This window comes from Nasonia vitripennis, chromosome 2, assembly GCF_009193385.2.
Source record: "Nasonia vitripennis strain AsymCx chromosome 2, Nvit_psr_1.1, whole genome shotgun sequence".
Lineage (NCBI taxonomy): Eukaryota > Metazoa > Arthropoda > Insecta > Hymenoptera > Pteromalidae > Nasonia > Nasonia vitripennis.
Window position 1 is genome coordinate 14,336,448 of NC_045758.1, and position 14,880 is coordinate 14,351,327.

The following is a 14,880-nucleotide window of genomic DNA, read 5'->3' on the forward strand; positions in this document are numbered from 1 at the left end:
TACCTACTTGAGGGGGCCGATCTCGCACGAACGCCATCGGAACCGCACGAATGCTGGCTGCGTGTGATGCGTTGCATACCGACTGGGAGTATAATATAGCGAGAGACGGCGAGCGCTCTGCGAGATTGTAATACCATGACTGTACCCGGCACCCATGGGAACAGTTGTCCATCAACGCGCAACGCACTTTTCACTCCTGCAAGGGTTGCCATAAGTAGTAACCGGGACTTATTAATCACCGGGCTCGCTCTCGCATCAGGCGCCCGCAACCGCCCTTTATTATTTCTTTTCCCCTCGCGCGCAGCGATTTCTGTCTTACTATCCTGCGGCGTTTCGATTTGTAAAAAAGTTTCTTACGCCTTTCAATTACTCTTTTATTTTTATCTTATTATATTATTTTAGCTACTGTTAGAAACCATAAACTCGTCAGCTAATGCGATTTTTGTTGCTGTATAACATAAGTAGACATCGATAATGGTTGTTATTGTCAGCGCAAATTAATTTATTCAATCACCAAGTCATTATCGCATTATTTGCGCGACACGATAAAGTTGAAAGTAAACATGTGCCTGATAGTCAAAGCAGACGTGGGTATATTTAAATGTCTCACATTTTTACGCGCAAGCGCGCCCGGCTTATGACTGTATACTTATATATATACACACACACACACACACTGGCATGCCATATACACTGCGGCATCATTGCACATTAGGTTTTTATTTAGCAAGTGCAACATAACCTTTCATTCGTCCCGATTTGTTATTGTTTCATTGTTAATCAAGTTTGTGTTTACGCGATACTTACTCGATTGTGGACGACGAATTCGCGAGAAATTGCAGCTACGAAAGAATCACCCGTACGTGGCTCTATCGGTAAACACCAGTCGGAGTAATATGAGATCAGTCTCCTCTTGAATTTTTTCAACAAATAATTAGTTATCAAGTATGGATAAATTATTGACCAAGTCTATGGTAGTTTGTCGAACGCTCAACTGTCGACCAATCGTAGCCTGTCAATGCACAAGGTAATTCATTGCTGATTTCAAACAATTTCTCATTATGCTACAAGTATGCATCGCATATAATATATTATTGTATTATTTGTGTTTCAGGCATGGAAGACACGAAAATGTTAAAAATGTCCACACTGCAGTGAAGCTTCCAAAATCAAAATTGCTTTCCCAAGTCAGACAAAATAATTACAATGTTTTACAAATACCAAAAAGGAGTATGTTTATCCAAACGCAAGATACACCCAATCCAAACAGTTTAAAATTTATTCCCGGTGTGGAAGTATTGGGAAAAGGACAGACCAAGGATTTCCCTAGTGCAACTGATGCATTTTGCTCACCATTGGCAAAAATGCTGTTCCGCATCGAAGGAGTAAAATCTGTATTCTTTGGATCAGATTTTATTACTATCACCAAGATAGATGAAGATGTCGAATGGAAACTTATTAAACCGGAAATTTTTGCTACTATAATGGATTTCTTTGCAAGTGGTCTACCTATTTTTACAGAAGCCCAATCTTCATCAGATACTGGTAATTACATTTTTTGTATTTATCATCAAAATTATTCTTATGACTAATCTAAGATATTCAATGTTTTACTCTCAGTAATCAATGAAGATGACGATGAAATTGTGCAAATGATAAAAGAGCTCTTAGATACAAGAATAAGGCCTACAGTTCAAGAGGATGGAGGAGATATAGTTTTTATGGTAAAGTTCAATCGTTATGAGAAAATTAATGGCAATTTAATGGAATATTAGCAAACATATTTAATCATTTTAGGGGTTTGAAAATGGAATTGTTAAATTAAAAATGCAAGGGTCTTGCACAAGCTGTCCAAGTTCAGTCGTTACTCTCAAAAATGGTGTCCAAAATATGATGCAGTTCTACATACCAGAAGTTCTTGGAGTTGAACAAGTAGAAGATGCAACGGATAAAATTTCAAAAACTGAATTTGAAAAACTTGAGCAAAAAGTTGAGGGAACAACTAAAGAGCAGAATTAGGATGTTATAATTGTTATGCTTTGACTGTAATATAAATGTAAAAATATGATGAATTCTTACAAGATAATTCTCAAGGAATAGTTGACATATTATGTGATAGTAATAAATTGAATCCATTTTTCATTTTATGGTTTTTTTATTTGTCATATTTTGTACAAAAGTTTTTAGCGACTAGAGATGGAGACTTGCCATACTCTAATCGTGTTGTCAGAGTATCCAGCGAACAGGGTTTGTCCATCAGTGGACCAAGCCAGAGACAGACACTGAGGAGGCTCAGCCTTGCTCGTAGTAGATACAACATCAGGTTTAAGTTCTTCAACCATTTCCTTGCCCTCAAGATCCCAGATCTTAATCCATGGTCCATAGGCAGCACACAACCAGTACCTGTTGGGGCTGAAGCACAGAGCAGTGATGATGTCATTGTGGTCAAGGGTGTGCAGATGCTTTCCATCGTTCAAATCCCACAACATAGCCTTGTTGTCCTGTTAAAAAAAAATAATAATAATAATTTGAGTTTTATAAATTATATAAATTTATATAAATTTTAGCTTATCTCACCTTGCCACCAGAGGCACAGAGGGAACCATCAGGAGAGACGGTGACTGTGTTGAGGTATCCAGTGTGTCCATTGTGGTTGATCTTTAGACGGCAGTTGGTCAAGTTCCATACCTTGAGTGAAAGAATAAACTTGCTTGTATTAACTGGGCATTTCATGTTAAGTTATTTATATGGAGTTTTGTTTAACTTCAGTCCCATATCCGCAAACACTCACAGATATCATGTTTTAAAAAAGTTATGCATCATTTGAATAATATTTAATTAATGGAATTTCTTGTTATGCAGCCAAGAAGAAATAAATTACCTTGACAACGCGATCCCAACCCGCAGACACAATGATGGGGTTGGAATGGTTAGGTGAGAATCTGACACAGCTGACCCAGTCGGAGTGTCCATCTTCCTGAATGGTGTATTTACATTCGGCCAATGTATTCCACAACTTGATAGTCTTGTCTCGTGAGCCAGACACAATTTGACGGTTGTCAACGGAGAAAGCAACACTCAAGACATCCTAGGAGAACGGAAATTGGCAGGTTAATTTAAAAGTTTAATTTGAAAATTTTTGAATTGACGTTTCATAGGGTATCCAGTGGCAATGTTGTAAGAAAAGACTGTATTATGGTCTTATACTTACGGCTGGGATCGATAGCCCACCTCTTCAATATGTTTATAAAAAAAAATATATAAAAAAAATGCTTCAGTTTTTATATTTTCTGGTATCCCCAGATCCAGTACAAGATGAATATGAGCATCTGCTCGAAGATGAATGTCACACCTGGGTATGGTCTTCAAACCTTCTGGTGGTGCGACCAGCTGCCAAATCCCACAGTCTCAAAGTCTTGTCCCACGAACCAGAAAGGGCGTAGTTTCCGTCAGAGGAAAGTACTACGTCACTGATGAAGTGAGAGTGACCGTACAGACGCTTTTGAGGTACACCGTAGTTGGCCTCGTCGCGGGTCAGTTTCCAAACAATCAGAGTCTTGTCTAAAATTAAGGACAAAATTTACGTGAAATCGAATGAAACAATTTTGCGGATAATCCGCAGAGATGAAAGAGCAGGCACGAGATAAAAAGAGAAAAGGAAACACGTGTATAAAGTAGAAATATCATGTGTTGTCGGACATTGCCTACTTACCACGTGAAGAGGACAAGATCATGTCCGGATATTTGGGGTTCGTCGCGATTTGCGTGACCCATCCATTGTGGCCCCGAAGGGTACCCCTCAGCTGAAGCGTCTCAGTCATTTTTTACTCCGTTTTGAAAAACTGAACGTCGGATGCAAGTGGATTACTTTCCACTCGTCGGACACCCAAGCGTCGTGCACGAGCGGCTCAGACGAAAAGGCCGGAAGGCGGAAAAAGTCGAGCTCAGCAGCGGTACCCCCTCCCTACTCCGCCGGCCGCCTCGCGAGAGTCGCGACACTCTTGAGCGTTCCTAAATTTGCGTTCTTAAAATATCAAATTTTTGTCTCGCTGAATTTTGCGTTTTTTTCATACTTGAGCGTTGCATTTCGAATACCTTCGATTCGCGTTATGATTGTTATCGAAATTAACTCCGAATGAGGAATTTTGTTGATCTCCTTTTAAATTTATTGTTAAAATTCAGAGTTGAAAACGCGCCTTAACTCTTGGCGCTATATTTAGTGGCTATAGTCAGGTATGAGACGTGTACGGTGCAGCGGCTAATGATACAAAAGCTATTTTGTTGTAAACATCGCTTTCAGCGCGCCTGCAAAGTCGGCTCCGGCTGCAAGTCTGCAAGCCTACAACGCCGCAACGACAGTCGAGTACTTCTTGGCAACTCAATAATCAAACGGTGGTCTATTGGTTTTCGTCAATATTTCCAATTTAATTGTGGGTCAACAGTGTATTAGTCGTATTCTGTATTCTGTAAGTGCATATACACTGGCGTCTCGTGTCTGATAACACCAGTTTTTTCCTACTAAATTGGATTGAAATAAATTCGAGAATGGCCAGCAGTGGTAGGATAATATTATGATTGTTATTTTTCTCATATAGTTGAATCATTTTGCCATTGATTTCATGAGATACTTGCTTCAAATTCCAGAGGATAACAAGAGTGAAGCTTCTGTGAATATGGAGAATGAAAATGATAATGCCGAAACAGAGGACACTGAGAAAATTATGATCATTGATCCAGAAACTGAAGTACGTAAAAAGTATTTGCTAATCAGTAGAATCAGGATTATAGAAGCACCATCTTATATTTTGTACTGAAATTCTTTGTAGGAACTGGACTTTAACCATTCCCGCTTGACTAAACTGGAAAATTTGGAACCATTGACTAAGATAAAGAAGCTGTGCTTTACTTGGAATTTGATTAAAAAGATTGAAAACTTGGATACCCTGCAAACTCTGGTAGAACTGGAACTGCGTGACAACCAAATCACTGTGATTGAAAATTTGGATGCGCTTAAAAATTTACAGTAGGTCATTCTTTAACCAATTTTTATTCATTTGCTAATGAATCTATGAGTTACCAGGAAATTACATGGGCTATTTTCTGTTTGATAGATCACTGGATTTATCATTCAACCGCATTAAGAAGATAGAGAATTTAGATAATTTAGTTAGTTTACAAAAATTGTTCATATCTTCTAATAGAATAACAAAAATTGAGAATGTAGCTCATTTGAAAAATCTCACAATGTTGGAGCTCGGAGACAATAAAATTCGGGAAATAGAAAATTTGGATGGTTTAGATAATCTAACTAGCTTATTTTTGGGCAAGAACAAAATATCCAAAATTCGAAATCTGGAAAATTTGAAAAATCTTACATTGCTGATTCTCCAGTGTAATAGAATTGTGTGCATTGAAAATTTGACAGAGCTTGTCAAATTGGAACAGCTGTACTTGTCAGAAAATGGATTGACACAAATTGAGGGCTTGGAAAACTGCACTAAAATATCAACTCTTGATCTGGCACAGAATAAGATAAAAAAGATTTCCAACATACAACATCTCACAGAATTGGAAGAGTTTTGGGTAAGTATCTTAAGGATACCTGCAGTATGGATATTTTGACAAAACAATTGATTACTCTTTTCATTTAGATCAACAACAATGAGATTGAAGATTGGAGCACAATTGATATCTTGACTTCCAACAAAAAACTAGCCACTATTTACCTTGAGCACAACCCAATAGCAAAAGATGCAAATTATCGAAGGAAAATCAAACTGGCTTTGCCATGGCTGACACAATTGGATGCCACCCTTTGCAGATGAAAAAGTCAAACAAAATACAATCAAAATACTTGAATTGGTTGAAGTAGATAGGACAGACCTCATTTATTATCAACTGATTAAATGAATTAAAAAATTCCTATTTCAACTTTTAGTATTTTTGTAACTAATGGATCATTGCATAATGAGAGATCCTGAAGTAAACCTGCAATATGCTTATATCACTATAACAAAGTTGAATTGAACTAAGACTGTAAAAATACTTATATTTTTTACCTTATCAAATCAAACTGCTTGTTTGATTATTATGCGTATATATATATATGAACATGTTCATATATAACATATATATATATATATATATATGATATATATGAACATATTACTCTGGGTACAACTCGGTGTGTAACATAAATGTGCATTTAATGCTAACTAATAAATAATCAAGTTTCAAGTTATATTTAAAATAATTGAAACAAAAAATCGACGAACAAATTATATGATAAATCTAATGAAAGTTATCAAATGATTAACATAAAATCGCTAAACTAAAACTTATCCTAAATATATCAATCCATTATACACACGTGTAATTTAATAAAAGAAGAAAAACCTATAAACATTGGGTGTCCCAGTAATCAAGTCCTACTATGAACGCACCAACAATCAATTTAAAATATAATAATACGACACAACTTATTCAACGCAATAGTTACTTACATGATTCAAACTCGCGAGGTAAGAATGATAAAATAGAATGCCGAAACACGCGGTCTGTGAATACGCGAGTTTGATTCGCGAAATCATAGAATCTGGAACGGATTGGAAAGACGGAATACGCTGTTCATCGCGCGCGGCGGCGGAGGTGCCGCTGCCGTGCCGCCGGAGAAGCCATCAGAAGCGAGCGTGACGTCATCCGCGCGCGAGAGAGAGAGAGAGATCATTCGCGGGTCGGCCATTTTGTGAGTGTGTGAGCAGCACAATATCCAGGATATTTGTGTGTCGCGCGACGTCGAGAGAGACAGGGAGCCAAGAGTACGTTTGGCCGTGCCTATCGGGACTGAGGATCGAGAGGCCGCAGCGGAGAAGAAGAGCACCCGAGAGTCGTCAGACGTGCTAGTAGTTTAGAGTGTGACGAGGAGTCGCGCGGCCAGGAAGGAAGAGAGTATAACAGAGTGTGCGAAAGACGGAGCGAAGACAGAGTGGGGCAAAGCTGCTGGCAAATGCCAAGGAACCGGAGCTAAAGCGAATGATTTAGTCGAGGACAAACGGGCTGACTGCCGGCACTCCTTCCGTTACATGCGCTGAGCGATCGTTAAAAACGCGTTCAAAATCGTTGCGCAAATTACAACGATGGAGGAGAAGGCGTCCCTCAAGGAACTCGACCAATGGATAGAACAATTGAATGATTGCAAACAACTGACAGAGAGTCAAGTCAAGACCCTCTGCGACAAGGTAAGTCGTCGGCCGCGGCCCCCGCAAACTCGATGTCCCCGACAATGCCACCGACACGACTCCGAAAACGTTTCGACTATACCTATAGAAACATCGAATCACTCAGCCCATATCCGCAGCCGGCGGTCTGCTCAATTTTCCTTTGCTCTCCAAGTCGCAAGTTGCACTCCGTTTCCCTCTCGCCCTCTCTCTCTCTCTCTCTCTCTCTCTCTCTCTCTCTCTCTCTCTCTCCTCTCTCTCTCTCTCTAGGTATATCTCCGTCTCTCTCCTTCTCGCGCGCGCACTTGCGACTTGGCGAAAAAAATGGGTGGACTATGCGCTATTCCTTCGACTACCTTATACACGCACACACATACGCAAACATGCACGCACGTACGCACGCGATGTCCCATTATATCGTTGCAATCGTTTATTGATAGACGGAATTCAATACTAGTCAATCAAGCCTTATCTGCAACAGGTGCATATTTCCCCCGACTGTTTGACAAATAATTGACTCATCAGACTGAATTAGCAGTATTTCTGACATTGCATGCTTCTTTCTTAGGCAAAGGAAATTCTAGCCAAGGAGTCAAATGTACAGGAGGTGAAATCTCCCGTAACGGTGTGTGGAGATGTTCATGGACAGTTCCATGATCTCATGGAACTATTTCGAATAGGTGGAAAATCTCCAGATACAAACTACTTGTTTATGGGTGACTATGTCGATCGTGGTTACTATTCTGTTGAGACTGTAACACTTCTTGTAGCTTTAAAAGTAAGTCACGCATTACCTTAGCTGTGAGGAGAGGTGGTAATCTAGGGGCACTACTCTAAGCCTTTGCTTCTCTACAGGTTAGATACAGGGAAAGAATAACCATCTTGAGAGGTAATCATGAGTCCAGACAAATTACACAAGTCTATGGATTTTATGACGAGTGTCTTCGTAAATACGGCAATGCCAATGTTTGGAAATTTTTCACCGATCTGTTTGACTACCTGCCTCTCACTGCACTTGTAGATGGTCAGATCTTCTGTTTGCACGGAGGACTTTCTCCTTCCATTGATACATTAGATCATATTCGTGCATTAGATCGTTTGCAGGAGGTACCACATGAAGTAAGTAGTCACTTTTATACTTGACATTACATTATATATAACATACATTCATCATTCTAAAATAACTTTGCCACATCATTGAGATTTAATTAATTCTTTGATTTACTAGGGTCCCATGTGCGATCTTCTATGGTCAGATCCTGATGACAGGGGAGGGTGGGGCATTTCTCCTAGAGGAGCTGGCTACACTTTCGGCCAAGATATTTCAGAAACGTTCAATCATTCAAATGGTCTTACACTTGTATCAAGAGCTCATCAGCTGGTCATGGAAGGCTATAATTGGTAATGTTACAATCATTATAAACCCATATGATCAAAATGAAAAAATGCATTTTTATACTTGAATTATTCAATCAACAATAATTTTTACAGGTGTCACGATCGCAATGTCGTGACTATATTCTCAGCCCCAAATTACTGTTACCGCTGTGGTAATCAAGCTGCAATCATGGAACTAGATGATGCTTTGAAATATTCATTGTAAGTGTTGTGCATGGATAAGATAAAAAAACATCTTGAGAGCAAAATTGAAATGTTTGTTTTATACAATACTTGTCATTTTTTATTACAGCCTTCAGTTCGATCCAGCACCAAGACGTGGAGAGCCACATGTCACCAGACGAACACCAGATTATTTCCTGTAAGATGCCAATCAGCGAGGAAGCAGATGTTAAGGTAGGGGAATGGATTGATGCTGGCTTTATAGAGATGCCACAGAACATAACCTATAATAGAACATCGTTATGAGTGTAAGGCCCCGAGCTACCCTTACACGCCATATATAGTCTCAAGTATTATATAATGGCTCGCGTTATGGTGTCTCCTAGAGAGACTAATTGCGCGCTCGCGTATTTGTGCGTAAGTACACCATACACGTAGATTCAACAACACTTGTACACATTAAGAAAAAAAAACAATAACGTACACATGTACCGAGTTAATTCACCTAAAAGCATTGAGTTTGACGATTTTCATTGTATGGCTTATATTTTCATTAAAGAATACAATCCTGAAAACGACGGGTAAATGCGGTCGTTATTATGGAAGGCTTAAAAAAATGGGTGAAAATGTTCTAATATCCTAAATCAATGTTAACTTATTGAGAGACAAAGAAAAGTTTCCTGAACAGATATGCATCTTTTTCCTAATTGTACTGCGAAAATGACTATTGTCGTTGATGATACGAAATAAGTACTAAAATGAAAATAATTGTATTTAAAATAACTCGCGTTCTAACAGGTATGAAAGAGGCATTAAATATTTCTCCAAACAAAAGCATGTGAAGCATAAAGAAAAAAAGGAGGGGTTTGATGTAATTGTGACCATGCTTTTGCCAATGCTCACTATTGCATTTGAAATTTCGGGTCGAATAAGTTTGTATTCATTATTGCTTTTATCTCACGATTGTCAAACACAGTGTTCTTAGAGCTTGCAAGGGGTTTTAGCCAGAGTATTGAATGAAAGATTTGAGATATTTTAAATCGGAGTCACGTGGATGGACCATACATTTTCTCTATTCGAATTTATTTTGATACATTTACCTATGTCAAAACACAAATTGTTCAAACAAATTCATTTGTAAATTAAGAAGTTTTATACTTGTCTCTCTTTCTCTCTTTTGCAAACAGGAGAAAATAAAGGACAAATTTACTGGAACAATACATACACATAAAATATGAATTTCTTTATATATATTTATTACAAGCTTTTGTTTTATGTATAAGTGCGCACTCTTGGCATTTACTGTGTCTGTTTTTTATCGTGTAGCATTTTTTTTGTCTACTTCAAATTCATGAATGTATTGATCGCCGAAATAAAGTAGAAAAATATACATCATAACACATTTACATCGATCTTGGATGAAACGATTTTTCAATAAAAAGGCGCACTTGATTCACGAAATCATAAACATTTCTACCGAAAGTTGATTGTTCATAATGATGATATTGACGAACTTTTTACTGATTCGAAAATAAACATGCAGATTGTCTTGAACAGAAAACGCATAATTCAAGCCAAAATAAACTTGAGTTATTGTGTCAAATCATTGTATATTGATGCGATCGACAGTTTTGTGCGATGAACGCGATTTAAAATGAATAAAATAAATCTACAGAATTAAAAGAAGACCTGCAAATGTATTCTTAGAGTTAAGCAAGCATTGAAATAATTACGATAGTGCACCTAGAGTGGTGGCTTTCTTAAAACACATATAAAGTAATGAAGTGCCGCGAGGTGAACGCAAACGACCAGACGAATAAAATAACAAATGTTTAGTACCATATGTAGTAGCAATTTGTCAAGACTGTGAATCGTCAAAATTCAATTGTATCTATGAAATAATTTTCTAATCAAGTGTCAACTCTAAACCTATCAAACATGTGTGCTATCAAACATCACATTTTTTATTTATTGTGTACTTGCTTTAAAAAAAAAGTTGGATGGATTTATACAGAAACATAAAACTATGGTTCCTTTGACTTGAATTTTTACTTTTTTAAAAAAGCATCAGCGTACTTATTTATTTTTTTTTATAGAGTCATTTTAAGGTAAGGCTTTACATGATACAAAATAACATGATGAATCTGTACGAAGTCTATAATAATAAAAAACGTAAGCTAAATTTAACATGAAAGAAAGAATAATTTTTCATGGGATTTCAAGATTTCTGTGTATTTCTGTTTGACTTTTTATATAACTTACAATTACGGGAAAGAAGAAACAATTTAATCATTTTAAAGTTCTTGTAAGAAGGAAGCTATGTTTAAAATCATCATATAGTATTAATGATAACAATCAAGCGAGTTTAGTAGCAGTACGACATTATGATAAATAAAATAATAGGCACTTAGAAATTGTATAGCTAATTTTGTATTTGCTCCATAATTATTATAATCACGATTATACTTTATATGAAAACGAGCTAAAAAAATTCCGGAACATCCAAAAAGCATGGACAAAATTGTATAATGTAAAGTATTGATATATAGCATGCTCATTATTTAATGATATAACTCCATTTTTGTTTGGCCATTGTCACAAATTAAAGAGGTTTGTTACTGACGAATCGCGTTGTAGCGAGAAAAAGTGAAACCTTCCACCTTTTTTTGTAAAAGAAGACAAAGAGAGAGAGACATACAATGCGCAAGATTTTCAGATTATCAGCGGGCAAGTTGACTATAATAAACGCACGTCAACACATTTTTCGCATTTTTTAAAATCTCAGTTTAAACTGACTTATTAAACCTAAAAGTATCGCTATAAAAAAAATAAAATAAGAAAGCAACTCGAATTATAGAATCAAGTCCAAGCACCGACAATAATGAAAGCGACATTTTCGATTAATATAATCTTTTTAAAGACATTCTTATCCATAACCATCTTAATAAATGTATGATCAAAGTAGAATGTCATAAACTTTTTATAAAAAACAGAACGCGTATTCTCTAGTGCGACAATATTACTTTAATTATTTTAAATTTGAAAATCTCCAATCAAGTTGATTGCATTTTTTAAGAAACGACAGCGACTTTTAGAAGAATATTGGCGTTCGTAAAATTTATTCGATGTGCGATAAAGGTAGTCAACTTGCGCGTGCTATCTAACGCGATTTTTTTTCGCTATAAATATACTTATGTTTTACTCTTGGCCGTATATCTACTTGACGGCAAGAAAAGCTCAGAAAAAGGCACAGTAAAGTTGATAAATTCTGCTGCTAAACCCATTATTGTGTCATTATATCATGAGAAGAGGAAACAAATTGAACCAAGTAATTTCATGCGAGTGTTGGTCCCTCATTTTTTGATTAATTCTTTTCATTTACAAACATCTATCAGATTATTGACAAAAAAATAAATAAATAAAATAAAACCAGAAAATGATCTTTTGTGTACAAATTTCCTTTTATTCTCTTATACTGCATATTTTTACAATAAGAATGCATTGTCAACATTGTTTAATGACAACTAGTTGTGCTTATAAAAACGTTTATACATAAACTTTCATTATTCTAATATAAAGCATTTGTGAAAATTTATGAAACTTTTAACATTTACAAATTTTCATACACTTTTACAAGTACTTTAGAAGGAGAAACATGTTTCTCAAGCTTATTCAGCATAAAAACAAAAATGCTTTTGATAGTATTTTTGTGTACATCTTTTTAAATTCATTTGTTCTATATTTACAAAAATATCTATTTTATTTGATTAAAATCTTACTAGCGAGCATTTTATACATATCAATAAAAAATCTACCTGAGATTATTATTGGTAACCTTTACAGTTTAAAATTAATTTTATGATTATAACTCAGTACTTTGTTATTATGCTCTTTTGTAAGATAACAAGAATTTATTTCCTATTTCCATTAACTAATTAATTATAATAATAGTCTTCTTGTATGAAAAATAAATAAAACAAAACAATTTGTTTATATAACAAAATAAATAAGTAGAAAAAAAACTATGTTGCTATTTTGAGTCCTGTATCTAAATTGAGTAGTTGTTTCATCACTTCGTAAGTCGCAAAACTCGTAGCCACCATTGGAATAGCACGCAAATAATTTATACTCATTCCACGATAGAGTCCTTTAACTATACCGTTTTCTTCATATACTACCCTCAATGTGTAAACCATGCCATTACTGAAGAAAATATCATTAAAATTAAGAATTGACATTTCTTATGAACAGTACAATCTTAAACATTTTTACCTAAATTTGTACGTGTCTGGATTCATCATTGCCAGTTGCATGCGTCTTCTGGTAACATCTAGTGGATACGAAAAGCTTTGTGCCACTGCTCCAGCCACACCACCACACAATAATTTACCAGGAATTGTTAAAACCAATCCACCTATGTGGAGAAAAAGCAGTCGAGTAATAAATTTCTAAAATATTGCCCAAGAATCAGACTGTTTATCAACTTGTGTGAATAATTTTCTCACCAGTATTTTTATCACATTTGTTACATAATACAGTGGGAAAATATTTCATGCAGAGATATTTGAATTTCTCAAACGAGTAGAAAGAAAATCCAGCATAGGGTATCATGCCACAAACAGTAGGAGTGAATCCCCTGTACAATGCCCTGAAACCACCTTCCTAAAATAAAATAACAGGAATGAAATACTGTTAAACAAAATAAGTAGTGGAGAAATAGGTAAGTAAACAGAGTTCAGCACAAACATCTTTAAATATAGAAACTGCTGTATGAATAATGCCCGTGTAAACATGTTCCCCGGTCACTTGAAAAGCAAGTCGGGCTCGAATTGTATCTAATGGATAGGTAAGCGCAACAGCTGTGACTCCTGCGCACGAACCAGCTATGAATTTATCGGCTTCTGTTCGATGGCCTAGTAGATTACCCAAGTACTGTAAAATTTCAGACATGAGTAATATGATCAAAGGTCAAAGTTTACATAGAGATAAGAAGAAAATGATTATCACCTTTTTGTAGATTTCAAATGCAGTAAATTGCGTTGCTGCATATGGAAATATCCTGACCATTTGAGCAAAGTTTCCTTTGTACAGAGCAAAGAAATGCTCATGGTGGATGATTTCTCTGAGACCGGAGAAGACCCCTGAAAATGAAGCACATAGATGGAGAAAGAATGTCAAGCATTCAATGCAATAGAACCCTGTACCTAAATGTTTGTAATGATTGCTGTGAGCCTGAAGTAAAATTTTTATCCTGTCCAATGGAGCAACTGTTGTCTTGGAGCACATTCCGGCAATACCTGAGGACACCAAAATTATGGAACACATCAGGATGATGCAAACAACGATGAAATTCACCAAAAGATAAGGGGTGAGAGAAAGAAATATATATAATCGTACCACCGGCGAGAAAACTCTTGAATATAAACTCGAGATTTTTCTCAGTTTGAGAGCTGAACGTCGACGACGACATAGTTTCACTTTTCGCGCGCGGCCACGGCTCCCACAAGAATGTTGTTCGTGGTTCGCTGCTGCTTCTGCTGCTGCGGTGTCGACGTCCCGGCGGCGGCAACGTTTAGAAAGCAAAAATGCCGCCGCCGCGGCGTATCAAGCATCGACGTACGGAAGACTGCTGTGCCGCATATAGGAATACCCCAGGTAAGTATGTGGTGGTGGTAGCCAAGTGAAGAAGAGAGGGAGGCGCGGAATGAGAGCCGCGCAGCAATCCTGTCAAGGAATGAGAGAGAGAAAGAGAGAGTCAGTGACCTTGACTGACACTCCCGTGAGGTGTGCGCGCGCGGGACGGAGAGAGAGAGAGAGCAGGACCAATGGAGAGAAGAGTACGGTTACCCTGCAATCTGCATACGCTCGACCTCACTACGTACTTACTACGCCGCCGTGTCTTCTTCTTGCTGTCTCGCGCATAACTGCCCGGGTGGAAGTGGGAGAGAGAGAGAGAGAGTGAGAGCGTGGCTCCACGCGCGCCGAGAAATGAAATTTAGGTTATACTTCCGTTAAGCAATACACCTGCACTTTACGCACTGACTGTGTATTATAATTATGGTGCGTCTCTCCTGGAACATCATGCGCGTCAAAAATGCCTCAG

General features: G+C 37.1%; 5 protein-coding genes across 9 annotated transcripts; 3 read left to right on the forward strand and 2 right to left on the reverse strand.

Moving 5' to 3' along the window:
• Positions 1–89: 89 nt before the first annotated feature.
• Positions 90–2,142, forward strand: LOC100680154 (NFU1 iron-sulfur cluster scaffold homolog, mitochondrial). The gene is made up of 4 exons (XM_003425359.5): positions 90–1,027; positions 1,115–1,545; positions 1,621–1,724; positions 1,798–2,142. The coding sequence occupies exons 1-4, from the start codon at positions 948–950 to the stop codon at positions 2,017–2,019; spliced, it is 837 nt and encodes a 278-aa protein (XP_003425407.1). The 5' UTR covers positions 90–947; the 3' UTR covers positions 2,020–2,142.
• LOC100117752 (guanine nucleotide-binding protein subunit beta-like protein) lies at positions 2,136–6,615 on the reverse strand. Of its 3 annotated transcripts, XM_032597634.1 has the most exons (6): positions 6,504–6,540; positions 3,713–4,011; positions 3,353–3,561; positions 2,882–3,088; positions 2,578–2,688; positions 2,136–2,501 (listed from the first exon to the last, which is right to left on the reverse strand). In XM_032597634.1, the coding sequence occupies exons 2-6, from the start codon at positions 3,819–3,821 to the stop codon at positions 2,184–2,186; spliced, it is 954 nt and encodes a 317-aa protein (XP_032453525.1). In that variant the 5' UTR covers positions 3,822–4,011; positions 6,504–6,540; the 3' UTR covers positions 2,136–2,183. The 3 variants fall into 3 exon arrangements, 2 of the variants coding, with proteins under 2 accessions (XP_032453525.1, XP_001600152.1); XM_001600102.6 differs by having other exon boundaries at positions 3,713–6,615; XR_004344675.1 differs by lacking the exon at positions 6,504–6,540 and having other exon boundaries at positions 2,143–2,501; positions 3,212–3,561; positions 3,713–3,951.
• LOC100117790 (protein phosphatase 1 regulatory subunit 7) lies at positions 3,999–6,365 on the forward strand. The gene is made up of 5 exons (XM_008203863.4): positions 3,999–4,558; positions 4,645–4,745; positions 4,827–5,023; positions 5,112–5,583; positions 5,652–6,365. The coding sequence occupies exons 1-5, from the start codon at positions 4,546–4,548 to the stop codon at positions 5,823–5,825; spliced, it is 957 nt and encodes a 318-aa protein (XP_008202085.1). The 5' UTR covers positions 3,999–4,545; the 3' UTR covers positions 5,826–6,365.
• LOC100118571 (serine/threonine-protein phosphatase 2A catalytic subunit alpha isoform) lies at positions 6,591–12,214 on the forward strand. Its single transcript, XM_001602456.6, has 6 exons — positions 6,591–7,238; positions 7,786–7,995; positions 8,073–8,336; positions 8,446–8,618; positions 8,709–8,816; positions 8,908–12,214. Exons 1-6 carry the CDS (start codon positions 7,137–7,139, stop codon positions 8,978–8,980), a joined length of 930 nt encoding a protein of 309 aa, XP_001602506.2. The 5' UTR covers positions 6,591–7,136; the 3' UTR covers positions 8,981–12,214.
• Positions 12,215–12,224: 10 nt separating this feature from the next.
• Positions 12,225–14,828, reverse strand: LOC100118607 (graves disease carrier protein). 3 transcript variants are annotated; one of them, XM_031923068.2, is made up of 8 exons: positions 14,660–14,828; positions 14,175–14,501; positions 13,982–14,074; positions 13,785–13,918; positions 13,524–13,709; positions 13,283–13,439; positions 13,050–13,191; positions 12,225–12,980 (listed from the first exon to the last, which is right to left on the reverse strand). In XM_031923068.2, the coding sequence occupies exons 2-8, from the start codon at positions 14,245–14,247 to the stop codon at positions 12,800–12,802; spliced, it is 966 nt and encodes a 321-aa protein (XP_031778928.1). In that variant the 5' UTR covers positions 14,248–14,501; positions 14,660–14,828; the 3' UTR covers positions 12,225–12,799. The 3 variants fall into 3 exon arrangements, with proteins under 3 accessions (XP_031778928.1, XP_031778930.1, XP_031778929.1); XM_031923070.2 differs by having other exon boundaries at positions 14,664–14,748; XM_031923069.2 differs by having other exon boundaries at positions 14,625–14,698.
• Positions 14,829–14,880: the final 52 nt, after the last annotated feature.